This window comes from Hylobates moloch, unplaced genomic scaffold (assembly GCF_009828535.3).
Source record: "Hylobates moloch isolate HMO894 unplaced genomic scaffold, HMol_V3 SCAFFOLD_20, whole genome shotgun sequence".
NCBI lineage: Eukaryota > Metazoa > Chordata > Mammalia > Primates > Hylobatidae > Hylobates > Hylobates moloch.
The window spans coordinates 41,953,981-41,981,492 of record NW_026652295.1 but is presented as its reverse complement, the minus strand read 5'-3'; the positions used below and the strand labels follow the sequence as shown (position 1 = coordinate 41,981,492).

Genomic DNA, 27,512 nt, shown 5'->3' with positions numbered 1-27,512 from the left:
TAGAAAAAGACCAGAGTGCGAGGACTGGAAGCCAGACTACAGCTCCCTTAGGCCTTTGCGCGCCAAGGCGCGCTCCTTCCCCACGCCTCCGACGACTCCCGCGGCCACTTGCGCCGCGATGCCTCCTGGGAGTTGTAGGGCGGCGGCGTGTCATTTTGAGCGAATTCCCAGGCCTGGGGACTCTATATCCCGTGGTGCCCCGCGGCTGTTTCTGACGCGACCCGGAGGTCAGGGAGGTGGGGGGCGTAGCTTGTGCAGAGCCCCACCCCACTCTGCTCAGGCCGGCCGGACACGGCAGTGGCAGTAAGGGCGGTGGCGGCGGCGGCGGCGGCGGCGGCGGCGGCGGTCGGGGGAGGGGCCGGGCGGGGGGCTGGCGGCAGCGGCGGATGGACTCGCGGGTATCGGAGCTGTTCGGCGGCTGCTGCCGGCCGGGAGGGGGTCCGGCCGTGGGCGGAACCCTCAAGGCTAGGGGGGCCGGCAGCAGCAGCGGCTGCGGGGGCCCAAAGGGGAAGAAGAAGAACGGAAGGAACAGAGGGGGCAAAGCCAACAATCCCCCGTACCTGCCGCCCGAGGTGAGCACCTGAGAACTGGTGGGGCGGGAAGAAGCCACTCTTTCCGGCCCAGGACTCTAGGGAGGAGATACCCAGAGAATTAATCCCCCCTTCCGGTGTCGAGACCCCAGGGAGGAGGGGCACGGGAGGAGAACCCCTCTTTCAGGTCCCGGGACCCCAGAGAGGAAGGGCAGAGACTGGACTCTCAGGTGTCAGGACCTCAAAGAGGAAGAGTGGAGAGGGAGGACTCCCCCTTCTCATCTAGATTACCCCAGGAGAGAAGTAGAGAAAGGGGATCCCAGGAAAAGCACCCCGACCAACTGCGTGTGCCGCCATAGGGGAAGAGAGACTGCATCCTGGGACGAGAGGCAGACACAGTAACCACCACTTCTAAACTTGTTCCACAGGGAGAAGGGGAGTACCCGGGAAAAGAGCAATATGTTCCACACAGACACACACATACAGTACTCGGGAAAAGAGCAGTATGTTCACTACACACACACACACACACACACACACACACACACAGCCTAAGCCAGTGGTTATCAAACTTTGGCATGTATCGAATCACCCGGATTGCTGGCCCCCAACGCCTGGCCAATTCCTTTTTTTTTTTTTTTTTTTTTTAGACAGATTCTCACTCTGTTGCCCAGGCTGGAGTGCTGTAGGGCTATCTCAGCTCACTGCAACCTCGGCCTCCCGGGTTCTCAAGCGATTCTGCTGCCGCAGCCTCCCGAGTAGCTGGGATTACAGGTGCCCGCCACCACGCCCAGATAATTTTTGTATTTTAATAGAGATGGGGTTTCACCTTGTTGGCCAGGCTAGTCTCAAACTCCTGACCTCAGGTGATCCACCCGCCTCGGCCTCCCAAAGTGCTGGGATTGCAGGCGTGAGCATCCGTGCCCAGCCTAGAATTTCTCATTCTTTCTTACTAGTGAGGATGGGCCTGAGAATTTGCATTTCTTACAAGTTCCCATGTGATACTAATGCTGCTGGTCCCAGGACCTCACTTTGGGAACCATTAGTCTGGGCCCTTGTATCACATTTTTTGAAGCCACCCATCCCCAGAAAAATGATTAAAAGGTTTTTATTGATGGGGAAAAAAATAATCTCCTTAACACACATGAGGTGGAGATTATGAGTGAAGACCTGTTAGGGCCTGGGAGCCAGAGAGCCTTGAAGGGATGGAATGATGACAGGAAGGGAAGAGGAAACAAAATATCCAGAGAGGGGGGTAGAAAAATGCAGACTGGCCAAACAGGCAAATCCCATATCCCTTTGTACCTGGGAGGGGAAGGCTCAGGTAACGGGGTGCTTCTGTGCTGTGCTACCCACTGGAGCTAGAAGAGACTGTGGGGTGGATTCAGGATTTTACCTCCACTGAGGTTAGGGGGCAGGAGGTAAAGGCCATAGCGAGTCTGTCCGCTTCATTACCTTTTCTGAGTTTTTCTGTTCCTCTCAGCCCCAGCTTTGGAGCTCTTCTCTCTCACCTAGATCTTCTCGGTCATTCATCAGGCTTGTAGTGACCATTGCTGAGCTCACCCTTTGGCTCTGATCCAGAACCTCTTGCAGCCTCTTACTCTAGATGACATCAGCTGAAAGGGGCAGGCAGGGAGGAAATGGTATTTCCTAGACCAGTGACAAAGAAAGGTTTTAACAGCCTGGGCACAGAGGAGACATAGACTTCTGGGAAGAGCAGGTTTGAGGCCCTGGAGGTGGGGAGGAAGGGATGATCTTGCATCTAGGAAGAACCTGCTGCCAGTGATCAAAGAATGGATTGATTCAGTGTTCTGTTCCTGGCTTAAATGGGTGACTCCTTGTGTCCTTATAGGCCTTCCCTTCATAGAGGCCATGCTGGGGCTGAATAGAGCATCTTGTCTGCCACTGACCTTTGACAGGCACTTGCTTAAGCAAGTGCCAGTGGGGCTTCCTGCTTTCTCAAGTTAGCTACCTGGACCCAGTGGGAATTGAGGGGAAGTAGGGATTGGGTCTGAACAGTGTATGGTAACTGCTCACTGTTTCTTTTCAGGCTGAAGATGGAAACATTGAATATAAAGTGAGTCCCAGCCTGGGGAAAAGCAGGGGCTGGAGTAGGTTGTCCTTGCCAGTGTGGGATAATTTATTTTTTCTTTCTTTCTTTCTTTTTTTTTTTTTGAGATGGAGTTTTGCTCTTGTTGCCCAGGCTGGAGTGCAGTGGCGCGATCTCAGATTCTCCTGCCTCAGCCTGCCAAGTAGCTGAGATTACAGGCATGTGCCACCACGCCCGGCTAATTTTGTATTTTTAGTAGAGATGAGGTTTCTCCATGTTGGTCAGGCTGGTCTCGAACTCCTGACCTCTGGTGATCCACCAGCATGGGATAAGTTCTCTGAGAGCCTTCCAACTTCATAATCTATAGCAGTTTAAGGATATGGTTCAGGTTAAGGGCTCTGTACCTCGTTCTGTTGGAGGGGGATCAGGTATGAGTTTAAGTGGAAAGGGAAAGTTCTGGTCCTTGCAGCAGGACAGGTGGGGACCATGTAGGTTTGGGAGGAACACCTCTGATTTCACCTTATGATACCCCACTTGCCCTAAGTTGAAGCTGGTGAATCCATCCCAGTACCGCTTTGAGCACCTGGTGACACAAATGAAGTGGCGGCTCCAGGAAGGACGTGGTGAGGCCGTCTACCAGATTGGGGTAGAGGACAATGGGCTGCTGGTGGGGCTGGCTGAGGAGGAAATGCGAGCTTCGCTCAAGACCCTGCACCGGATGGCAGAGAAGTATGCTTCCCCTTCCCCACCAGTTCTCCTTTACCTAACTTGGGGGGACCCACGCATTCCCAGTTACCTAGGGCCTGAGGGGCCAAGGTGGGACTTTCCTTCTCTTGACAAAGGGCTGAAGTGGGGAGGGTTAGTGTTTTGATCCCCTCCTCTCTGGACCTAGGCTGTTTTGCTCCTTGAATTAAGATACGTGTTTTTGTTTTAAAGGGAACTGTGAATGAGAAATAGATTGGAGGGTGGTAGGAAGTGCACTAAGGTATTGGGAGCTCTGTGGGAGGTGCAGGAAGTCTGTAGGTCCAGAGCGAGCCTGGAATAGGAGAAGGACAGGTGAGATATGGCAGCTGTGGCCTTGCTATGACAGGGTTGGGGCAGACATCACCGTTCTTCGAGAGCGAGAAGTGGATTATGATAGCGACATGCCCCGGAAGATCACCGAGGTGCTAGTACGAAAGGTCCCTGACAACCAACAGGTGAGCACACACCCATCCCTGTCTCTCATGTCCACACTGTGGAAGGGCCCTGTGGTGGCAGGCTGTCTCCTGGCCTGGGATCCTGGGGTCTTCCAGTTCATCACTTGCTCCCTAGGGAGCGTCACTGCCCTTGACCCAGTCTTCAGTGAGAGGGGTGAGGGATTGGAGTCCTTATCTCTGGCAATTCATCCACAGTTCCTAGACCTCCGTGTGGCCGTCCTGGGGAATGTGGACTCAGGGAAGTCGACTCTGCTTGGAGTCCTGACCCAGGGAGAGCTGGACAATGGGCGGGGCCGGGCTCGGCTCAACCTTTTCCGCCACCTGCATGAGATTCAGTCTGGCCGAACCTCCAGCATCAGCTTCGAGATCCTGGGCTTTAACAGCAAGGGAGAGGTGCATGGGATCAATGGGACCCAATGGGGCCAGACTCTGAGGATGGGATGGTAGTAGTGAAGGACGTAGGATGGGGGTAGAGTGTGGAGACTTTTTGGAATAGTATAGATGAATGCCCTGAGGGGACTGTGAACAAGCTCTGTCCCTCTTAGGAAATCAATGAGGAATCAACTAAATTAAATAAAAAATGGGGTCAGGATTAAGAGGCAGGGTCACCCACGGAATGGTTTAGGTCCTGGCAACTCTGAAGGGGTTGGAAGGGCTGGCAGGAGGCACTGAGAGCCCTGGGCCCTGGGCCAGGTGGTGAATTACAGCGACTCACGGACAGCAGAAGAGATCTGTGAGAGCAGCTCCAAGATGATCACCTTCATCGACCTGGCAGGCCACCATAAGTACCTACACACCACCATCTTTGGCCTCACATCATACTGCCCCGACTGCGCCCTGCTCCTCGTCAGTGCCAACACTGGGATTGGTACGAGGCATTAGGGCAGGGACAGGGCTGAAGGGGGGTGCTGACTCCTACCCTGGGCCTCAAATCTTGGAGACAGACCAATGCTCCTCTTCTTCCCTCTCCTCCCTTCTGCATTCTCACTCTTCTCTCCTGCTGCTTGCTGTCCTTCTGAGGCAGCTGGCACCACAAGGGAACATCTGGGGCTGGCCCTGGCCCTGAAAGTGCCCTTCTTCATCGTGGTCAGCAAGATAGACCTGTGTGCCAAGACCACAGTGGAGAGGACAGTACGCCAGCTGGAGCGGGTCCTCAAGCAGCCTGGCTGCCACAAGGTCCCCATGCTGGTCACCTCTGAGGATGATGCCGTCACTGCTGCCCAGCAGTTTGCTCAGTCACCCAAGTAAGCCCACCTTACTCTAAAGCCCTGATCCACTAGGAAGGCTGCCACAGAGCCCAGGGCCCAGGAGCATGATACCCTACTCCTCCAGGGCCAGACCAGTTCTGGCTTAGTTCTGTGGGTGTTTCAGCTTGGGATTGTGGAGGGGCATCTTGCTAAAGGGCTTGACCCTCCCCCCGAGCCAACCTGGAGCATTGCTGATGCCTGGGACCATGGAAATGAAGTGCTATACCAGGCATTTGCTGTTTCCCTTGGGCTCTGGGATGGGCTTTTTGTGTGACATTGCTCAGCTGGCTCACAGGAAGGCCCAGAGTTCCTGAGCCATTTGCAGACAGGAGAGAGGGACCCCCAGCCAAGAACAAAGCTCACCTTTCCATATATGGGGCTCTGGCCTCTGCCTCCTGTTTGGACTGTCTTCATCTGTCCATTCCATGCCTCCCTCTACAGTGTCACCCCCATCTTCACATTGTCCAGTGTGTCTGGAGAGAGTCTGGACCTCCTCAAAGTCTTTCTGAATATTCTGCCGCCACTCACCAACAGCAAAGAGCAGGAGGAACTCATGCAGCAGCTGACGGAGTTCCAGGTAGTTGACTGCCCAAACAGCTAATAGGCTGGGAAACAGGGAGGGGCTGCTTCAGACCAAACCCAGAGCCTGTTTAGAGATTTTGGACCCACCAGCCTACTTGGCAGGCCATTGATAGTGTTTTCTTTGGCTTCAGGTAGATGAAATCTACACAGTACCAGAGGTGGGGACTGTTGTTGGAGGAACACTTTCCAGGTGAATTGTCTTGCTTGCTACCCTCCCCACTCAGCCCTCACCCATGTACTCAAAGACATCCTGGCCCAAAGAAGGAGACCCTGGAATTGAACGGAACCCATTTAAAGGACATGCTTATTTGCAGATTAGGCTTTCACTATCAGAAGAGCTGGAGAACGGTAGTTTGTTGGCTTCGGAGGGGAGAAACAGTATTGCTGCCTATTGGGAATCTCCAGGCCCCTGAGAGAGAAGTGTGGGTCTTGGGCTCCAGGAAGAAAACTAGAGTGTATTCAGCTGACTTCATCTTACATAGGGAAATGAGAGACATCACTTAAGACTCTTTTCTTTCTTCCTTTTTTTTTTTTGAGACAGAGTCTTGCTCTGTCGCCCAGGCTGGAGTGCAGTGGCATGATCTTGGCTCACTGCAACCTCCGCCTCTTGGGTTACAGCAATTCGCCTGCCTCAGCCTCGAGTAGCTGGAATTACAGGTGCCTGCCACCATGCCCGGCTAATTTTTGTATTTTTAGTAAAGACGGGGTCGTTACCACGTTGGCCAGGCTGGTCTTGAATTCCTGACCTCAAGTGATCCACCTGCCTCGGCCTCCCCAAGTGCTAGGATTACAGGTGTGAGCCACCGCGCCTGGCCTACGACTGCAAAGCAGAGAATGAAACCCAAGGGGTTAACTTGCTCCTTCAGCGATTAGGTATTCAGTGTTGTTAAACCAGCAAGTGCCTCTCTGCCCACCATCACTGCTGGCCTTTTCTGAAATTAGTCTTCTGATTGTGAACTCTGGCAGTGATCCCCACTACATCCAAGTCAGAATTTAGGGTTCTTCTTCCCCACTTGAGGGACTCAACCCTAGAAGGGAAGGAATGCTCTGGGTGATCCTAATAGAGAAGTAGGTATGGGGACCTTGGCTGACACTGTGCCACCTGCCCTCTGGGCTGCAGTGGGATTTGCCGTGAGGGGGACCAGCTGGTGGTGGGCCCCACGGATGATGGCTGCTTCCTGGAGCTGAGAGTATGCAGCATCCAGCGCAACCGCTCTGCCTGTCGTGTGCTGCGAGCTGGTCAGGCTGCTACATTGGCGCTTGGGGACTTTGACCGTGCACTGCTTCGCAAGGTGAGGTGGGTGTATGGGTTGGGGAGGGAATGCTAACAGAAGTGCCTAGGAGACTGGCTACTGAATGAGCACCTATTTAAGGCGCTTCAGAGAAACTCAGAGGAAACACACTCTCTGACCCAAGAAGCTTCTGATCTAGCTACATAGACTATAAAAACAGCCTAGCGTACTCATGAGGTACAGATAACTAAATATGAATCACTATGTTACACTGTTTTTAGTGAACACTATTTTTAGTGTTCAGGACCCTAAATGCTTAACGTTAGATGGGCTAGAGGACGTAGGAGGTGGGTAAAGACTCATTCCGAGAGTTTTGATTATTGTCTTTTGAGGTCTTTGTGTTTAGAGTTGTGTAGAGGAAGAGGAAATTCAAGAGCTATAAAGGGTGTGGGGTGGCTGGGGAGGGAGAGTCTGATGTTAGAGCTGCCCTTCCTGGGCCTGGGGTCTGTTCCTCCCCAGGGCATGGTGATGGTGAGCCCGGAGATGAATCCTACCATCTGCTCGGTGTTTGAGGCAGAGATAGTCTTACTGTTCCATGCCACCACCTTCCGACGAGGATTCCAGGTGACAGTACATGTGGGCAACGTACGTCAGACGGCAGTGGTGGAAAAGATCCATGCCAAGGTGAGAGGGACCTGGCCTTCCATTTCTCCAGAGGTCAGAAAAGAGGGAGGCTTGTCCCAGACTGGCAGAGAACTCCTTGATCTCACAATGGGAATAAAACCCCACTTAGGGTGGGTAGTGGCCTGATAGGCCTCTGGAGGGTGGAGAGCCACGGCTGGCAGAGAATGGGACAGAAGGCACTGGCCAGGGGAGTGACCACTTATCTGCTGCAGGACAAACTGCGGACAGGCGAGAAGGCAGTGGTACGTTTCCGCTTCCTGAAACACCCAGAGTACCTGAAGGTGGGCGCCAAACTGCTGTTCCGGGAGGGTGTCACCAAGGGCATCGGCCATGTCACTGATGTACAAGCCATTACAGCAGGAGAAGCCCAGGCCAACATGGGCTTCTGAATCCTTCAGGCAGGGACAATTCTATTGCTGTCCCTACAATATATAAGGTGACTTCCGGCCATGCTGCCCCACCATTGGCGGCTCTGTGTGTTAATAGGCTAGGGAGAGAGGGTTGCTGTCTGCCACTTGCTCCCTGCCAACTTTCTGGAGAGGTGCCAAACTTGGTGTGGCCAGGAAAGGGCAGTCCTGAGGGAGAAGACAGGATTCAGGGCAGTGCTCAGAAGCTGTGTGCTCACCTGGTTGGCTCATCAAACCTGGCAACCCTGTGGCCTGTCTGCTGGAGCTGACTGCATCCATTCATCAATTCCTCGGCCCCACTACTAAGACTGGGCATGTTTTGCTGGTGTGGTCTCTGCACTTCAGGAATTGTCACAACAGGGGGTAGCCCTCAAAAGCACTCCTTTTTCTATACCTCTTCTCAAGGCCATGTAAGTTGCCCATCTCTACCTGGCTGTGGACAAAAGGTTATCTGCTCTTGGCCATCTGGTGGTGGTGGTGGCTCAGAGTCTGAAGAAATGGCACAAGGACAGTGAATGGTAGGGTTCCCACCCTGTGCTGAGGCCTGAGGCCTCTTCCTCAGCTTTATCTCCCTTTCCTTCACTCAAGGGCCATTTCCCCAGTCCCTATCTCCCCCACCCCCTCCTGGCTTATAGGCCCCACAGGTGCTATTTGTTGTGCTGGCCCAGGCGTGGGGCTACCAAGCAAAGGCTTGGCATATACCAAAGGCCAGCTGCATGCCCATCAGTCTGGTCTTTTTCCTCTGTGGTCATGTTGGCTTTCATGCTGGATCAAATGTTTTACTTTCCCAGACTGGTGGCATCTGAGCCCCATTGTACCACTCTCGCCCCACTTTCCTGCCCCACCTAAACCCTCTTGTTTTAGTAATTTGTAGTGACTGTTCCCTTCCCTCTGTTGCAGGGAACCAAGAGGAAAGGGAAAGATGTTGCCATATTTCCTGCTCTTTAGGCATGGACTCTCCTTTCCCTTTGTTAGTGTCCTGGGTTCCCATGGACTCAGGGATTTGTTGGCTGAGGTTTCTCTGCGCATATATATATATACATATGTATATATATTTAAATACACATATATATTGTACAGAATAAAAATGTTTTATTGAATACACTGTGCTTATGCATTAGCTACAGGCTCAGCTTCCTTCCAGGGCTAGATACCTCTCCAGGATTAGAGACAAGTGAAACCCCAACATTGCTGAGCCCTGAACGTGGAAAGAGCCCAGCTGGTATCGGGTTCACCATTGTTTTTCTCTCCTCCACATAGGTTCAGAGTTCCAGTATTGTAACCAAGTATTGTGGCCTGTTTTCCGTAGTTCAAGCGAGCAGAGTACTGAGGCTCACGAAAGCACGTGAAATAGGTAGCTACCCTGTATTTGAAGTGTTGGCCACTTGCTAGTGGTCAGAATAGTAAGGAGCCCACTTCTGTGCCCTGTCAGAGATACAGTGTCAGCTACTTTAAAGAAGAGAATTTAGAGACAAAAGGTAATCTGGTCCTATACTTTTCAAGTTTACATAGCCTAAATTACTCTTGGAACAGTGAGGGCCACTTGACCAAACCTTAGTCCCTGTTCCTGTTTCCATGTTCAGACTACTTGATTTTGACATTTTATGGGTAAACAGGGGCCAAAGTCAACTGTAAATAGAAACTGCATTTTGAGGAGACCCTGGAAAAGAAATATGTGACCCAAAGTCCTATGCGGCATTCTGCCTCTAGAGTATTAAAGTGATAGCTTCCCTACCACTCAGGCTCAGTTTTTTTTTTTTTTTTTTTTTTTTTTTTTGAGACGGAGTCTCGCTCTGTCGCCCAGGCTAGAGTGCAGTGGCGCAATCTCGGCTCACTGCAAGCTCCGCCTCCCGGGTTCACGCCATTCTCCTGCCTCAGCCTCTCCGAGTAGCTGGGACTACAGGCGCCCGCCACCACGCCCGGCTAATTTTTTGTATTTTTAGTAGAGACGGGGTTTCACCATGGTCTCGATCTCCTGACCTCGTGATCCGCCCGCCTCGGCCTCCCAAAGTGCTGGGATTACAAGCGTGAGCCACCGCGCCCGGCGGCTCAGTTTTATAAAATATAACTGGTTTAACTTGCTACTAACAAGCCTGTAGTTGAACAACTTCCTCCTGTATTAGGGGCTAAGCTGTTTACTTCCTCTCTATAGCTGCTGATAGAGATGAAATCTTTGTCCACAGTTTACTTATCTTTTGCCTGTATTGTAAAGGAAATTTTGGAAAATCACATTTCAGTACTTAATAAGACATCTCCAGGAACTAGTGAGCCTCTCTGCAACATTAATGGAACATTTAGGGGGATAAAAAGTATGTAAGGCAGACTCCCAAGGAGTTTACACATATTTATGACCCCAATTGTGGTAATCAGATCTAAAATTCTTCACTATATACATTCATCCAATGAATATCAGCGCCTATTATGTGCAAAGCACTATGAAGAATCTTTGCCTTTAAGAAGCTACATATCTAGTTAGGGGGAAAAGGCCATGTATACAGTGAATGTAGTCTTTTTTTTTTTTTTTTTTTTTGAGACAGGGTCTCAGACTGTCACCCAGGCTGGAGTGCAGTGGCACAATCATGGCTTATTGCAGCCCCGAACTCCCAGATTCAGGTGATCCTCCCACCTCAGCCTCCTGAGTAGGTAGGACTACAGGCATAAGCCACCATCTTTGTGTTTTTTGTAAAGACTGTTTTGCCATGTGGCTTAGGCCGCTTTTGAACTCCAGGGCTCCAGTAGTCCACCCACCTCAGCCTCCCAAAGTGTTAGGATTACAGGCGTCAGCCACCGTGACTGGCTAAATATTGTCTTTTATTAGATATTCAAGTATCATAAAAGCAGAAAATATTTTTGAAGAAAAAAATTTCCTGGTAGATCTAGTGGTTTTCAAATCTTCCCCACCTCTTCAAACTAAATATAGAACCCCCCCTCCCAATTTATAAATAAGATAAAAAGTAGAAGCTGGGGCCGGCCCGGTGGCTCACGCCTGTAATCCCAGCACTTTGGGAGGCCAAGGCGGGTGGATCACTTGAGATCAAGAGTTCAAGACCAGCCTGGCCAACATGGCAAAACCCTGTCTCTACTAAAAATACAAAAATGAGCCATGCATGATGGTGCATGCCTGTAATCCCAGCTACTCAGGAGGCTGATGCAGGAGAATCGCTTGAACCGGGAGGCGGAGGTTGCAGTGAGCCGAGATTGTGCCATTGCATTCCAGCCTGGGTGACAGGAGGGAAACTCCGTCACATAAAAAAATAAAAAAGAAGTTTGGGTATATGTATGGGAGGGATGTGTACACCATTCTCTGGGCCCACTTCACCCAGTGCCACCTACTTCAGTTCATCTTCTTCAGTTGGGTTCCCTGTGTAATTCAAGATTCCCCATAACAGAAAAGCCAGAAGAGCTGACTTTTCACACATAAGAATGGAGAACAAGAATACAGTACCATAGGCTGGACGTGGTGGCTCATGCCTGTAATCCCAGCACTTTGGGAGGCCGAGGCGGGTGGATCACAAGGTCGAGATCGAGACCAGCCTGGCCAACATGGTGAAACCCTGTCTCTACTAAAAATACAAAAATTAGCTGGGCGTGGTGGTGCATGCTTGTAGTCCCAGCTATTCGGGAAGCTGAGGCAGGAGAATTGCTTGAACCCTAGAGGCGGAGGCTGCAGTGAGCCGAGATTGCGCCACTGCACTCCAGCCTGGCTACACACCAAGACGCCATCTCAAAAAAAAAAAAAAAATACAGTAGTATAAACATGGACAAGCGCAAAAAGCTACATAACAAATTTTAAACCCTAAGCTAAATATTTACACTCAGTGGGAAAGATGAACAAGCCAGTAACCCTAATGGCTGAAGCACTTACCTCTTAAATTTGTACTTAAGGGTTTAAGAAAATGTTAGTATCTTTTAGATGAGCATTTCTCAAACTTCAGGATACACATTGGGAAATTTTTTTTTTTTTTGAGACAGAGTCTTGCTGTGTCGCCAGGCTGGAGTGCAGTGGCACGATCTCGGCTCACTGCAAGCTCCACCTCCCTGGTTCAAGCGATTCTTCTGCCTTAGCCTCCCAAGCAGCTGGGACTACAGGTGCGCACCACCACGCCCGGTTGTATTTTTAGTAGAGACGGGGTTTCATCATGTTGGCCAGGATGGTCTTGATCTCGTGACCTCGTGATACACCCGCCTCAGCCTCCCAAAGTGCTGGGATTACAGGCATGAGCCACTGCGCCCGGCCCACATTGGGAATTTTTTTTTTTTTAAACAGTGTCACTCTGTTGCCCAGACTGGAGTGCAGTAGCACAATCTCGGCTCACTACAACCTCTGCCTCCCAGGTTCAAGCGATTCTCCTGCCTCAGCCTCCTGAGTAGCTGGGATTACAGGCATGCGCCACCACACACAGCTAATTTTTGTTATTTTTTGTAGAGATGGGGGTTTCCCCATGTTGGCCAGCCTGGTCTCGAACCCCTAGCCTCAAGTGATCTACCCACCTTGGCCTCCCAAAGTGTGGGATTACAGGCATGAGCCACCACACCTGACCCACATTGGGAAATCTTGTTAATATCAGATTACAATTAAGTGGGAGTAGTGGTGAGGCTGAGACTATTTCTAATAAGTTCCCTGGTGATACTGAGGCTGCTGTTCCTCAAATCATACTTGGGAATAGCAATGTTCTAGAGATGATCTAGTGGGTTTTTTTGAGACAGAGTCACTCTGTCGCCCAGGTTGGAATGCAGTGGCAATCTCGGCTCACTGCAACCTCTGCCTCCCAGGTTCAAGTGATTCTCCTGCCTCAGCCTCCCAACTAGCTGGGATTACATGCACCTGCCAACATGCCCGGCTAATTTTTGTTATTTTTAGTAGATACAGGGTTTTGCCATGTTGGCCAGGCTTGTCTTGAACTCCCGACTTCACATGGTCCACCTGCCTTGGCCTCCCAAAGTGCTGGGATAACAGGCATAAACCACCTCGCCTGGCAAGATTTGATTATGACTTATCTGATCTAAACAGAGTTCCTGAACTAGTCAAGTAGCAATCTAATTCTACATTAGAACAAAATGCAAGAGATAGGCCAATGGTTAGAACTGAGGGTATAATAGGGTTTACCTGTATGAAATTCACTGTTTATTAAGTCATTTTTGTGTACAGAGAGACCTGCCCTAGTTACCATATCACTTTTAGGGTTTCAAGGCTTCACCTCACATTCTCCAGCTGACAACATGTAAATCTGGTCAAGGTATTATCTGAACTGCCAGTCACAGAGCTAGAGAGAAGTTTTTCTTTTGGTTTTTTTTTTGAGACAGTCTCTCACTCTGTCACCCTGGCCGGAGTGCAGTGGCGTGATCTCAACTCACTGCAACCTCCACCTTCCAGGTTCAAGCGATTCTCCTGCCTCAGTATCCCGAGTAGCTGGGATTACAGGCGCCTGCCACCAAGCCCAGCTAATTTTTTTTTTATTAGAGACGGGGTTTCACCACCTTGCCCAGGCTGGTCTCAAACTCCTGAGCTCCTGCAATCCACTCGCCTCAGCCTCCCTAAATGCTGGGATTATAGGCGTGAGGAACCGCACCCAGCCTAGAGTGAGTTTCTTTTTTTCTTTTTTTGAGACGGAGTCTCGCTCTGTCGCCCAGGCTAGAGTGTAGTGGCACAGTCTGGGCTCACTGCAAGCTCCGCCTCCCGGGTTCACAACCATTCTCCTGTCTCAGCCTCCCGAGTAGCTGGGACTACAGGCGCCCGCCACCGCGCCCGGCTAATTGTTTTTTTGTATTTTTTTAGTAGAGACGGGGTTTCACCGTGGTCTCGATCTCCTGACCTTGTGATCCGCCCACCTCGGCCTCCCAAAGTGCTGGGATTACAGGCGTGAGCCACCGCGCCCAGCCTAGAGAAGTTTTTCTTAAAATCCCCTTTTTTTGGGGGGCCGGGATCGGTGGCTAACATCTGTAATCCCAGCAACTTTGGGAGGTCAAGGCGGGCGGATCATGAGGTCAAGAAATCGAGACCATCCTGGCCAACATGGTGAAACCTCATCTCTATTAAAAATACAAAAATTAGCTGAGCGTGGTAGCATGCGCCTGTAGTCCCAGCTACTTGGGAGGCTGAGGCAGGAGAATTGCTTGAACCCGAGAGGCAGAGGTTGCAGTGAGCCGAGACCGCACCACTGCATTCCAGCCTGACGACAGAGGGAGACTCCATCTCAAAAAAAAAAAAAAAATCCCTTTTTTTTTTTTTTTAGACTATGCAAGTCTCATTACATTTTAAACCCTTTTTTAAACTTGGTCCCTTTTCTGTGCCAACTTTGTTTTTGTTCTTGTTTTTGTTTAAGATGGAGTCTCGCTCTGTTGACCAGGCTGGAGTGCGGTGGTGCGCTCTCAGCTCACTCCAACCTCTGCCTCCTGGGTTCAAGCGATTCTCCTGCCTCAGCCTCCTGAGTAGCTGGGATTACAGGCGTGCGCCACCACACACAGCTAATTTTTGTTATTTTTTGTAGAGATGGGGTTTCCCCATGTTGGCCAGCCTGGTCTCGAACTCCTGGCCTCAAGTGATCTGCCCACCTTGGCCTCCCAAAGTGCTGGCTTTACAGGCATGAACCACTGTGCCCGGCCCCTATTTTTTATTTTTTGAGATGAAGTCTTGCTCTGTTGCCCAGGCTGGAGTGCAGTAGCATGATCTCAGCTAAATGCAACCTCTGCCTCCAGGGTTAAAGCAATTCTTCTGCTTCAGCCTCTAAGTAGCTGGGATTACAGGTGCCCAGAACATGCCTGGCTAATTTTTCTATTTTTAGTAGAGACATGGTTTTGCCATGTTGGCCAGGCTGGTCTCGCACTCCTGACCTCAGGTGATCTGTCTGCCTCGGCCTCCCAAAGTATTGGGATTACAGGCGTGAGCCATGTACCCAGCCAAGTTACCTAATTTGAACACACTGTTATTAATCTGCAATAATCTGTAAGGTATTATCTCCATTTTACAGATGAGAAAGTGAAGAAAATGACTTGTTCAAGGCTCTCATTGCAATAAGCAGAGCTAAGTTTGCAACCAGGTCTCTTAGACTCCAAGGCCCACACACTTTTTACTTTATGACACTGCCTCCCTAGATGCTAAAGATTAAAAACTCAGTGGTAGGATGAATTTTTACATCTCAGTCAGCAGTGGGATTAGAATCCATGCCTGTGAAGAGATGGGACCGTAACTCAGCACCTAAATGGATTATTTTTTGTATTAAAAATTTCATAATTCCCCTTCTCAGGGAAATCTGTAAAGATAAAATATTAAAGATAAAGATCTGTAAAGATAAAAAATACTAAATCCTAAAGGCAAGCCTGAGGGCAGCACTAATGTGTTAATGGCTTAAAAAATGATTCCAATGTTTGCATGCCCTCAGGCCTGGAGCGTTTAATAGTGCAGGCCAAAGGGCTCTTGGGATTTCTTTTGCCTTGATGAGATAAGGCAGAAACAACCTGGGGGTTTGAAGAGTGGGGCTGCAAAAAGGATTTCTGCAACTCCAATGCAAAATGATAGTCCATGTGTTCTGGCATATCCCATACCGGTACTAGGGAGCCACACTTCTCACAGGGCACTTGGTCCTCAGCAGCTAGAAAACTTGGAGTTGGGGTTGCTTTCTGAGTCACCTCCAGTGTAGATTTGGAAGCTGAAGAGGCATGCATGCTTTGGCTGTTGTGGGCAAAATCCATGTCTGCTGGAGTTGCTTTAGAGGACTCTTCTAGCTTCAACACCCCTTCACAAACAGGGACACATCCTGGATACTCTGTTGGTAAAGAGTTTGGTAATGCTTTACTGTTGGACCATGGGTTTTGTGGGGGGAAAGAAACTGAAGAACTATTAAATTGTTTCTGCTTTAGAAGCAGACTTTTCTGCTTAAAGAAGGGCTCAGTTCCTGTACTGTGACTGGTTTGAAAAGGTAATGAGGGCTTGGATGGTGAATTGCTCATGGGAGCCTGAGTGGGAGCAGTAAGAGATGAAAGCGAAGCTTCTTTAACTTTCTGCCTTTCTGCAGCTTTTTGGAAGAATGATTCCAGAGACGTGGTTGCTTTCTTAGTGGCTGTCACCGCTGGGCCACTTCCCTGGGTCTTAGCTTCTGAGCTGGTAACTGGCACCTTTGGCAGAGAACTTGGGTCACTGCTCAAGAAGCTGGTGATGTCTGTACAAGATGAAGGGGCAGAGGCAGAAAATTTTGTAGCACAGAGGAAAAGCATTGTGAGAGGAGGAGACCTATACAGAAAGTAAAGAAATAAGATGATTAGCAATTTAGAAGATTAAAATAGTGACCTATTGCTAATTCCATGAATTGTATCTGTTTTATTTCACCATAGGACAGATTTAATCTATAGATGACTAGGATTCTGGTTCTGCCACAGAAATAATTCTTTACTGCAGTGGTTCTCAAATGTTAATGTGTATCAGAGATTAACAGACCTGGGATGACAGAGAATTTAATTTCCTAGGTGATGCTGATGTTATGTCTTGAGAACCACTAATTTAGTAACCACTCACCTCCCGAAAGCTAGAGATTATTGTTTTTTTATAAGGTACCGCTGGAAAGCTGCTGTTAATTCAGGGTTGGGGCAAGAAATTTTATTCAGGACAACAAAAAGCTTTAGAATATTTAGACTAGAAAGACTTGAAAAAATCCTCTTAGCCATTATCCCGTTTTTAAACAGGGCACTACCTAACCCTGACTGACTTACCACTCTGGAATTTCTAGAGAATGAAATTCCACAACTGCTTTTCATTACTAGTCCCAATTTCAGAAACATTTTAAGAAATTCTTGTGATAGCCAGGAGTGGTGGCTCACGCCTGTAATCCCAGCATTTTGGGAGGCCAAGGCGGGTGGGTCATGAGGTCAGGAGTATGAGACCAGCCTGACCAACATGGTGAAATCCCATCTCTACTAAAATACAAAAATTAGCTAGGCGTGGTGGCGGGTGCCTGTAACCCAGCTACTTGGGAGGCTGAGGCAGAAGAATTGCTTGAACCCGGGAGGTGGAGGCTGCAGTGAGCGGAGATGGCGCCACTGCACTCTAGCCTGGGCGACAGAGCCAGACTCCCTCTCAAAAAAAGAAAAAAAAAAAAAGAAATCAGAAATTTTTGTCATAAAATTCCTCATTGTGTCTAATCACTCAAATTTTCACATGAGCTGAATTTCAGAAGATGAAATCTGCTTTTATGTACAAATTAGTCCTTCAATGAGGTAAAGGGTAAATATCATTTTAAAGTTATTATTAAAGTATCGGCCGGGCACAGTGGCTCACGCCTGTAATCCCAGCACTTTGGGAGGCCGAGGTGGTTAACACCTGAGGTCAGGAATTTGAGACCAGCCGGGCCAACATGGAGAAACCCTGTCTCTACTAAAAGTACAAAACTTAGCCGGGCGTGGTGGCGGGCACCTGTAATCCCAGCTACTTAGGAGGCTGAGGCAAGAGAACTGCTTGAACCCGGGAGGCGGAGGTTGCAGTGAGCCGAGATTGCGCCACTGCACTCCAGCCTGGGCAACAAGAGCGAGATTCCATCTCAAAAAAAAAAAAAAAAAAAAAAAGTATCCCAATATCCTCAGGTTTCATGCTTTGGGACAGTCTTATAATCAGATAATTTTGATGCTTCCCTGTGCATCACGGAGTTTCACACGGTTGGTGAGTAGTATTTGTTATAGTTTGTCAATTTATAACTTCAAATAAGGTTTCACGTGTACATTAGTACCACGGTTATTTGGTTTTGTAAAACTTCAATATTTGAAAATAAATATATCAGGAAGTATTAAGTAAATTATCCTCAGAACAAATACTTTATTTATTTATTTATTTATTGTTGTTGTTGTTGGAGATGGAATTTCGCTCTTGTTGCCCAGGCTGGAGGGCAATGGCGCAATCTCAGCTCACTGCAACCTCCACCTCCCGGGTTCAGGCAATTCTCCTGCCTCAGCCTCCCAAGTAGCTGGGATTACAGGCACCCGTCACCATGCCTGGCTAATTTTTGTATTTTTAGTAGAGACAGGGTTTCACCATGTTGGCCGGGCTGGTCTTGAACTCCTGACCTCAGGTGATCCGCCTGCCTCGGCCTCCGAAAGTGCTGGGATTACAGCCATGAGCCACCTCGCCCGGCCCTATGAACAAAGACTAAGAGACTCTACCATATTATAGGTCTGTACATGTAATTGTACTGCCAATATATTTAGATAAGTAATAAGTGATTAACTAAACTTTGATTTTATTTTGTATAATCTTCAATATACATCTGTAAGTGAGCAACCGACTTACCTTTCTCTCTCTTTTTTTTTGAGACGGAGTCTCGCTCTGTCGCCCAGGCTGGAGTGCAGTGGCGCAATCTCAGCTCACTGCAAGCTCCGCCTCCTGGGTTCACGCCATTCTCCTGCCTCAGCCTCTCCGAGTAGCTGGGACTACAGGCGCCCGCCACCGCGCCCAGCTAATTTTTTGTATTTTTAGTAGACACGGGGTTTCACCGTGGTCTCGATCTCCTGACCTCGTGATCCGCCCGCCTCGGCCTCCCAAAGTGCTGGGATTACAAGCGTGAGCCACCGCGCCCGGCCACCTTTCTCTCATAATTATATTTCTATTGTGAATTTGGAATACTTTAAAAAAATGGAAGGGCTTTATTAAATATGTAATTAAAGGATTCCAATCCTGAAAATCATTAATATCTGGACAAAAAATGAAGATGCTCCAAAAAGAGGCTTATATTTCATGACCAACAGAAGTGAAGTTTACTAATGAATATGACATTTGGTATAATACCAGTGGAGCTTGTAACTGAGTTGGGATGTCAGATAGAGAATATCAGTGAACACAGGTCACCTTTATAATCAAGAAAGATGCTTTTAAGATAGAACAATCAATCAACTAGTTTGAAGTTCTCAAATGTATCCTTGAAATTTGAGCTCTGTTCTCCAAGTGCAACTGGTCATTTCCCTGACCAAGCCAATACAGGGTAAGGGTCTAACCTTCTCCTGGGAACTGGAATGTATCAGCTGTAGGCAAATGATCTGTGCTGAGCTGTCTTGTTTCTGAGGTTGGTACTGTATTTTCTCCCAGAGTAATAGGTACTGGTAGTCTGGGTCAGAGTCTATCCCAGATAGAAGAGCTCAGATTCCTACTACTTGTAGAACTAAGACAGAGATTCCTACTACGTGTAGAACTGAGACAGATCTCAGGTGATTCACCCACCTCGGCCTCCCAAAGTGCTGGGATTACAGGCGTGAGCCACTGCGCCCAGCCGATACTTTAAATTATGTCTTGTAGAGCTAAGACAGAGCTCAGAATCATCATCTATTCTGAGAAGATGAGCTAGAAAAGAACTCACCATTCTGTCTGGATTCCAGAAGTATTACAGTTCTTGATGACAGTAAATGCATCATGGCTCATCTTGTGAGCATCATAGCGGGTAAGGGCACAGCAGCGGCGCAGGCTGCTGAGGCGTTTGTCTCCTTGTACACGAATGCTCACAGCCAGCTGGGTGGCTACCCTGTCATTCTGTGGGTGGGAAAGGATGGAGACCAGAAATAAAGTTATGAGAAGCATCTGAATTCTAGGTACTGAACTGCAGGAAAGGAAATTAAAAGAACCAGGATGACAATGGTTTGGAAACAGTAGTTTAAAAGTCAAGAATAAAGGTAAACTGAGTTCTGCAAAGAGTAAAGATAAAATATAAAAAAGAGAAAGAGGCCAGGCATGGTGGCTTACGCCTGTAATACCAGCACCTTGGGAGGCTGAGGCAGGTGGATCACCTGAAGTCAGGAGTTCGAGACTAGCCTGGCAAACATGGCGAAATCCCATCTCTACTGAAAAATACAAAAAACTAGGCAGCCGTGGTGGCAGGCACCTGTAATCCCAGCTACTCGGGAGGCTGAGACAGGAGAACTGCTTGAACCTGGGAGGCAGAGGTTGCAGTGAGCCAAGATGGTGCCACTGCACTCCAGCCTGGACGACAGAGCAAGACTCTGTCTCAAAAAAAAAAAAAAAAAGGCTGGGCGCAGTGGCTCAAGCCTGTAATCCCAGCACTTTGGGAGGCCGAGGCGGGCGGATCACGAGGTCAGGAGATCGAGGCCATCCTGGCTAACACGGTGAAACCCCGTCTCTACTAAAAATACAAAAACTTAGCCGGGCGTGTTGGCGGGCGCCTGTAGTCCCAGCAACTGGGGAGGCTGAGGCAGGAGAATGGCGTGAACCTGGGAGGCGGAGCTTGCAGTGAGCCGAGATCACGCCACTGCACTCCAGCCTGGGGGACAGAGCGAGACTCCGTCTCAAAAAAAAAAAAAAAAAAAATCTATATGCAACTCTATATGCAACAGAATGCATTTTCTGAATAGAAATCTGATTACATGGTTCCACAAAAAAGTGTTAATGCTATTTCTGGGTGTAAAAAGTCACTGAAGAAGACACAATTTGGATTATGGAACATCAGAGTATCCTACGATGTTTTGACAGATGATGGGAACAAGACAGAACAAATGAAAATGGGACTCCCCTAAATGTTTTTCATGGTGTCTAAGCAGGACAATTATAACAAATATCTACAATACTAGATACTATTTTGTGACTGAAGGAAGGTTTCAGGTAAGTAATTGTCTGAAAGCAAAGTGGAACTAGCCTTCAAGTCATATCTTTTTTTCTGCCCTGGGGCTCTTATGGTAAACAAACATTCGCCATCAATTCCAGAAGTTTCTACCAACACCTTTTTACAGCTTATCTAGAGAAGATACCATGTAGTGAGCCTGCCTTGAGACAGCAAGATCATGACTCACTTTTCAGTGAAGTCTGAAGCATCTGAATACTGTAATCTCAGCAAACTGAGACATAATGGTCAAGAGGCAGAAATATAAGAAGGTGAAAATTCTACATAAGGGGACCCTATCAAAACATGCTAGTGAGAAGAAGTACCCCTAAGGCAAACAAGCTAAGAGCAGGAACTACTTTTTGGATAAAAAATATATTTGTACGGATTTATATATCTTGAGGGAATACAAATTGGCAATTACAAAGGGGTCCTTGTTGACTAAAATTATTCAACTATAACTGCATGCCTAGACAGTGCCTACAGATGCAGGAGAGAACAAAATAAAGTCCAGGTCCTCATGGATCCTATGTTGTAGTAGGAACTATAGATAATAAAAAATAGACATGTAACAGAAATGACCACAGAGATGAGTGCTATGAAGAAAAGAGAGTGATGGAGGCTGCTGCTGTGATAGGGTAACTAGGGAGGACCTCCTGGAGAAGGTAAAACATGCACAGAGATTTGAATAAATCAAGGAAGCAAATATTAAGAATATGTGAACAAAGAGTCTACAGGGCAAAGAAACGGGAAGTGCTAAAGTAAGTGTGTTAGATAAAGGGAAGGAGGCCAATGAAGTAGAGACTAGAATAAGTGAGGGGAAGATAAGAGATGGGGTCAGAGAAGTAGCAAGAAATTAGATTATATTTGGTTTTATAGAATTACTTTAAAAAAATTCCTTAATATGCCTTAAGTGTGAAGGGAAACCACTGGAATGTTTTAAACAGTGAAGTGCTAGGATCTGCTATGTCCTGAATTATTTTTGGCATAAAATCCTTTGAAGCTTAAAGATAGATTTTCAGGGATCCCCACTGGATACAAAGTGGGAAGAAAAGGCTAGGCACAGTGGCTCATGCCTGTACTCCCAGCACTGTGGGAGGCTAAGGCAGGAGGATTACTTGAGCCCAGGAGGTTGAGGCTATAAGGCTGCAGTGAGCTAACGTTGTGTTACTGTGCTCCAGCATGGATGACAGCCAAGACCCTGTCTCTTAGAAAAAAAAAGGGGGAAGAAAGGCCCCAGGGACTTATAGAGAGATGAGAAACAAGTGCCACCTAGTGGGCAAAAGCTGAAAAGGGCGATAATGCAACTGGATCAAATCCCTCTTTATGATGCCTACCAAAGGAACAAACATTTACCACCTATTCCAGCTAAAAAGGAGCAAACAAGCAGTTTTGGACTATTCTTGACATGTACAGTTGACTTGTAGAACACCAAGACATTTCAAAAGAAGAGGATGCATCAAACAATACCATTAGGAAAGTGAGAAGAAAACCCATAGAATGGGAGAAAATATTTGCAAATCACGTATCTGACAAGGGACATGTTAAAACTCAATAATAAAGAGAGAACCCAATTTAGAAAAGGGAAGAGGATTTTTGTTTTTTCTTTTTATTTTTGAGATGGAGCTTTGCTCTTGTCGCCCATGCTGGAGTGCAATGGCGCAATCTCGGCTCACTGCAACCTCCACCTCCAGGTTCAAGCGATTCTCCTGTCTTAGCCTCCTGCGTAGTGGGAATTACAGGTGCCCGCCACCATGCCCAGCTAATTTTTGTATTTTGGTAGAGACAGGGTTTCACCATGTTGGCCAGGCTAGCCTCGAACTCCTGACCTCAGGTGATCCGCCCACCTCGGTCTCCAAAAATTTGAGCCACCACGCCCGGCCCAGGAAGAGGATTTCAACAAACATTTCCCCAAAGATATACAAATGTCCAACAAGCACATGAAAAGATTATCAAAGAATGTAAGTCAAACCATAATGAGATACCATTTCACACCCACTAGAATGGCTAAAATTTAAAAAGTCAGTAACAAGGATGTGGAAAAATTGGAACCGTCTTACATTGATGGTAGGGATGTGAAATGGTGTAGCCAATGTGGAAAACGGTCTGGCAATTCCTCAAAATGCTAAACATAGAGTTACCATATGACCCAGAAATTACACTCCAAGGTATATGCTGAAAAGAAAACAGGTGTCTACACAAAAACTTGTAGATGAATGTTCATATCAACATTATTCATAATAGCCAAAAGTGGAAATACACTCAAATGTCCATTCACTAATAAGTAGATAAGCAAAATATGGTATATATTAATACAATAGAATATTATTCAGCCACAAAAAAGTGTCAGTCCTGGCCGGGTGCGGTGGCTCATGCCTGTAATCCCAGCACTTCGGGATGCCGAGGCAGGAGGATCACAAGGTCATGAGATCGAGACCACCCTGGCCAACATAGTGAAACCCTATCTCTACTAAAAATAGAAAAATTAGCTAGGCGTGACTATAGGCGCGTGCCTATAGTCCCAGCTACTCGGGTGGCTAAGGCAGCAGAATCACTTGAACTCGAGAGGCGGAGGTTGCAGTGAGCTGAGACTGCATTACTGCACTCCAGCCTGGTGACAGAGCGAGACTCCGTCTCAAAAAAAAAAAAAAAAAGACTATTGATACATGCTACAATATGGCTGAACCTTGAAAACATGTTAAGTGAAAGACTTCAAGCCAGTCACAAAAGACCACATATTTTCACAAAAGACCACTTTATATGAAATGTCCAGAACAGTAAGCAGTGTAGTGGTTGCCTAGGGCTGGGGGGTAGCTGGGAGAGAAATGGGGAGTGACTGGTAATGGGCACAGGATTTCTTTTGGGATGATAAAAATGCTCTAAAATTGATTGTAGAATAGTTGTAGAACTCTGCAATATACTAAAACCACTGAATTATTTTAAATGGGTGAATTTTATGGTATGTAAAGTATATGTCAATAAAGCTATTTAAAAAGGAGAGAAACTGCTGGGTGCGGTGACTCATGCCTGTAATCCCAGCACTGGGAGGCCAAGATGGGCAGATCGCCTGAGGTCAGGAGTTCGAGATCAGCCCAGCCAACATGGTGAGACCCTGTCTCTACTAAAAATAAAAAAATTAGCTGGGCGTGGTGGCGGGCACCTGTAATCCCAGTTACTCGGGAGCCTGAGTCAGGAGAATCGCTTGAACTTGGGAGACGGAGGTTGCAGTGAGCCAAGATTGCTCCACTGTACTCCAGCCTGGGCGATAGAGCGAAACTCAGTCTCAAAAAAAAAAAAAAAAAAGGAAACTAATCGTCAGATGTCTTTAACATTAGAAAGAAAAATGTACAATGCTCAGAATTTTTTTTTAAGTCAAATATACAGAGATAGAGAATAAAACAGTAGTTACCTGGGACGGGGGAGGGGAGGAGGAAATGGGGAGATGTAAGTAAAAGGATATAAAGTAGCAGACACATAGGGTGAACGAGTCTATTGAGCTAATGTACAAGTGAGGACTATACTTAATAAAATTCTATTCGAGATTTTAAGTAGATTTTAACTACTTTTTTTTTTTTACAAAAAAGTACGTGAAATGATAGATATGTTAATTTGCTACACTATAGTAACCATTTTACTATATGTATCCCATAGCATCATGTTGTAAACATCAAATATACACAATAAAATGTGCTTAAAACTGCCACTACTGGCTGGGTGTGGTGGCTTATGTCTGTAATCCCAACACTTTGGGAGGCTGAGGTGGGCGGATCACCTGAGGTGAGGCATTTAAGACCAGCCTGGCCAACATGGTAGAACCCTGTCTCTACTGAAAATACAAAAAAAAAATTAGCCAGGTGTGGTGTGTGCCTGTAATCCTAGCTACTTGGGAGGGTGAGGCAGGAGAATCACTTGAACCCAGAGGCGGAGGTTGCAGTGAGACAAGATCATGCCACTGCACTCCAGCCTGGGCAACAAGAGGGAAAACTCTATGTCTCAAAAAAAAAAAAAAAAGATTTCTTAAAATGTCCTCGGCTGGAGTTCAAGACCAGCCTGAACAACCTAGCAAGACCCTGTCTCTACAAAAAATTAAAAAATTTAGCCAGTTGTAGTGGCATGCACCTGTAGTCCCAGCTACTCAGGAGGCTGAGTTGGGAGGAGAGCTTGAGACTAGGAGGTCGAGGTTGCAGTGAGCCATGATTGTGCCAGTGTATTCAGCCTGGGAGACAGAGTGAGACCATGTCTCAAAAAAAAAAAAAGAAAAAGAAAGAAAACGGCTATTTCCTATGCTATACTTTTTTCTGTCTTTGTTGCTTTTGTTCCTGCTCTGTAAAGTGAAGAGCAGCTGATATGTAAATTGCAAAGCCCACCCCAGGAATAAAGAAAGAAAATCTTACATCATTTCGGTCTTTAGTCAGTCTCTCCTCTAGTTCCTGGGCTAATTGCAACAGCCACCATTGTACCTAAAAAAGTATTGAGACTTTAATCTTTCATTTAAACACTCGAAGTCTGTTAAGAACTAGATGGTGTTATTTGTTCTTTTTTTTCTCCCAAACAGAACTGTGCACCAAAGACTCCCCATAATCAAAGGATCACTGGATCATAGAAATGTTCCCAGTCCTTCTGTCCTGCCCTAGCTCAAGCCTTTCATTTTCTTTTCCTGCTTGTTTGCCATCAGGTGACTTTCAAGCATGTTCCAGCTCTGAGAAAAGGATAAGACCCAAACTTGAAGCATAATATCCTAGGCTTTCCAAGTCTCCATCTACTAAACAAATGAGAAATTCCATTTTATTTCAATGGAAGAAAGAGAAAAAAGTAATAATCATAAACTACTCAATTTTTAACCCAAGGAGAGAACATCTGTTTTCTTCATACTTTATAAAGGTCTCCTCTAAACCTATTAAACCTTCCACAGCTACGAAAACCTACCCACTGACCCTTTTAAAAGAGGTAATGTTCTGTCAAGAATGCCTGCTTACCTGTTCCCGAGTAGCAAGAGCTGTTTTTCCTGGGAAGTTCTTACTACAGCCAATGGTTTTGGGTAGTTGCCTGGGTTTAACTGGATCATGTTCAATCCCTCGGCACATGGCATATAGCCAAGACCTAATAAGACCAGCAAAAAACGTTAAGGTGAAATTAAATGATTATTCTTGTTAAAACAAAACCAAATAACTATATTATATTGCCCTTTTATCTTTTTCATAAAAAAGGAAAACCTTGTCCAAAATTTAGTGTACTGGAACTCTGACAAAACCCCTGCCCTTCTCAGTGAATTCCAGTGCAATATATGGACAATGAGAACACTGGTTCTGTTTTCTAAAGCCAAGTCAGCATTTGTATTTTTGGAAAAATGCCAAGCAAGCCACTAATTCATATCCCAAAGTGTGTGTGTGCTTGCTAGGGCATTAAACACAAGGATTTTAAGAGAATATAGCATCTCAGCATGCATGAATGATGTAATTAGTATATACTCAGGCATCAAAGTAACAAATCTTATCTATCAACCACCTAGGTACATGGAAAAAACTAGACTGACGGGCCATAGTGACCCAAGATTTTAAAGCAAGAAGAACCAGTGAAATTATCTCAAGAAACAAATGTTAACCTAAAGATAGGTCTAGATTTTACTAGATTATTTTGTCTATATTTGAATGTAGCATGTCCGTAAAAGTTATGATAAAAAAAAAAATGAATCACTTACCCATTCTTCTCCCCAAAATGACTCTGGAGCTGGGATTCAGTGAACTGGGTCAGTTCACCCATGTATTCTATCCCTAGGATCTCAATGACAGAGGCCCCTAGCTTTCCTCCAAGACTACGGCTGATAACAAAGGAGACAAAGAATTGATAGGTCACATCATAAATATCTAATTAGCAGCAAACATAAAGATATTCTACTTTGTAACTAACTCTCCAAAAGGTTCAGGACAAATAAGCATATATTCTGAGAATTCAGTTACTCTGGGAGTTAGAATTTGAGAAGAAGATTAACAATAACATAACCAAAAAGTTAAAGTCCTTGATTAACTATCAAGTAAAGTGCATATAAAACTTTCAATTGTACAACACCTGCTGTCCTGTTTGGGGATTAAAATCCCAAACACAAAATAAATCCCTTCCATGGCTAAAACTTTACTTAAGAATATATAATCTGGCCGGGCACAATGGCTCACACCTATAATCCCAGCACTTTGGGAGGCCAAAGCGGGAAGATTGCTTGAGTCCAGGAGTTTGAGACCAGCCTGGGCAACAAAGTAAGACCCCAACTCTACAAAAAAAATTAAGGCCGGGTGCAGTGGCTCACTCCTGTAGTCCCAGCACTTGGGAGGCCGAAGCGAGTGGATCACCTGAGCCCAGGAGTTTGAGAACAGTCTGAACAACACGGCGAAACTCTGTCTCTACAAAAAAATACAAAAAAATTAGTCAGGTGTGGCCAGGCGCGGTGGCTCACGCTTGTAATCCCAGCACTTTGGGAGGCCGAGGCGGGCGGATCACGAGGTCAGGAGATCGAGACCATGGTGAAACCCCGTCTCTACTAAAAATATAAAAAATTAGCCGGGCGTGGTGGCGGGCGCCTGTAGTCCCAGCTACTCGGAGAGGCTGAGGCAGGAGAATGGCGTGAACCCGGGAGGCGGAGCTTGCAGTGAGCCGAGATCGCGCCGCTGCACTCCAGCCTGGGCGACAGAGCGAGACTCCATCTCAAAAAAAAAAAAAAAAAAAAAATTAGTCAGGTGTGCTAGTATGCAGCTGTAGTCCCAGTTACTTGGGAGGCTGAGGTGGGAGGATCACTTGAGCCCAGGAGGCAGAGGTTACAGTGAGCCGAGATTGTGCCACTGTACTCCAGCAAATTAAGTGGGCATGGTGGCATGTGCCTGTGGTCCCAGCTACTTGGGAGGCTGAGGCAGGAGGATTGCTGGAGCCCAGGAGGTTAAGGCTGCAGTGAGCTCTTAACTGTGCCACTGCACTCCAGCCTGGGAGACAGAGCAAGACTCTGTCTCAAAAA

General features: G+C 47.1%; 2 protein-coding genes and 1 long non-coding RNA gene across 7 annotated transcripts in view; 1 reads left to right on the top strand and 2 right to left on the bottom strand.

The window, feature by feature from the left end:
* The first annotated feature begins 269 nt into the window (after positions 1 to 269).
* On the top strand, positions 270 to 25,411 carry GTPBP2 (GTP binding protein 2). Of its 3 annotated transcripts, none has more exons than XM_032140195.2 (12): positions 270 to 572; positions 2,581 to 2,607; positions 3,125 to 3,309; positions 3,671 to 3,779; positions 3,975 to 4,172; positions 4,473 to 4,647; positions 4,804 to 5,023; positions 5,468 to 5,603; positions 5,740 to 5,798; positions 6,729 to 6,900; positions 7,360 to 7,524; positions 7,737 to 9,031. In XM_032140195.2, exons 1-12 carry the CDS (start codon positions 387 to 389, stop codon positions 7,911 to 7,913), a joined length of 1,809 nt encoding a protein of 602 aa, XP_031996086.1. In that variant the 5' UTR covers positions 270 to 386; the 3' UTR covers positions 7,914 to 9,031. The 3 variants fall into 3 exon arrangements, with proteins under 3 accessions (XP_031996086.1, XP_058288499.1, XP_058288500.1); XM_058432516.1 differs by lacking the exon at positions 7,737 to 9,031 and adding an exon at positions 9,192 to 9,668 and having other exon boundaries at positions 352 to 572; XM_058432517.1 differs by lacking the exon at positions 7,737 to 9,031 and adding an exon at positions 25,068 to 25,411 and having other exon boundaries at positions 353 to 572.
* LOC131382143 (uncharacterized) lies at positions 1,638 to 5,492 on the bottom strand. Its single transcript, XR_009211355.1, has 3 exons — positions 5,390 to 5,492; positions 1,986 to 2,180; positions 1,638 to 1,901 (listed from the first exon to the last, which is right to left on the bottom strand). It is a non-coding gene; the product is annotated as an uncharacterized LOC131382143 (long non-coding RNA).
* Positions 14,970 to 27,512, bottom strand: part of POLH (DNA polymerase eta) — a 38,595-nt gene continuing 26,052 nt past the window's right edge. For all 3 annotated transcript variants that reach the window (XM_032140799.2, XM_058432515.1, XM_032140800.1), the window contains 5 exons: positions 26,211 to 26,330; positions 25,489 to 25,612; positions 24,907 to 24,972; positions 19,262 to 19,431; positions 14,970 to 16,158 (listed from right to left, as the gene is read on the bottom strand). In XM_032140799.2, coding sequence (XP_031996690.1) covers positions 15,261 to 16,158; positions 19,262 to 19,431; positions 24,907 to 24,972; positions 25,489 to 25,612; positions 26,211 to 26,330 — 1,378 coding nt within the window. In that variant the 3' untranslated portion in view covers positions 14,970 to 15,260. The remainder of the gene's footprint in view (positions 16,159 to 19,261; positions 19,432 to 24,906; positions 24,973 to 25,488; positions 25,613 to 26,210; positions 26,331 to 27,512) is intronic.

Bases quoted from the DNA above. Each gene is read 5' to 3' on its own strand.
- GTPBP2 (XM_032140195.2), top strand. From the start codon at position 387: ATGGACTCGCGGGTATCGGAGCTGTTCGGCGGCTGCTGCCGGCCGGGA. The intron at 3,780-3,974 runs GTGAGCACACAC...ATTCATCCACAG, and splicing joins AGGTCCCTGACAACCAACAG to TTCCTAGACCTCCGTGTGGC. The intron at 4,173-4,472 runs GTGCATGGGATC...GCCCTGGGCCAG, and splicing joins GCTTTAACAGCAAGGGAGAG to GTGGTGAATTACAGCGACTC.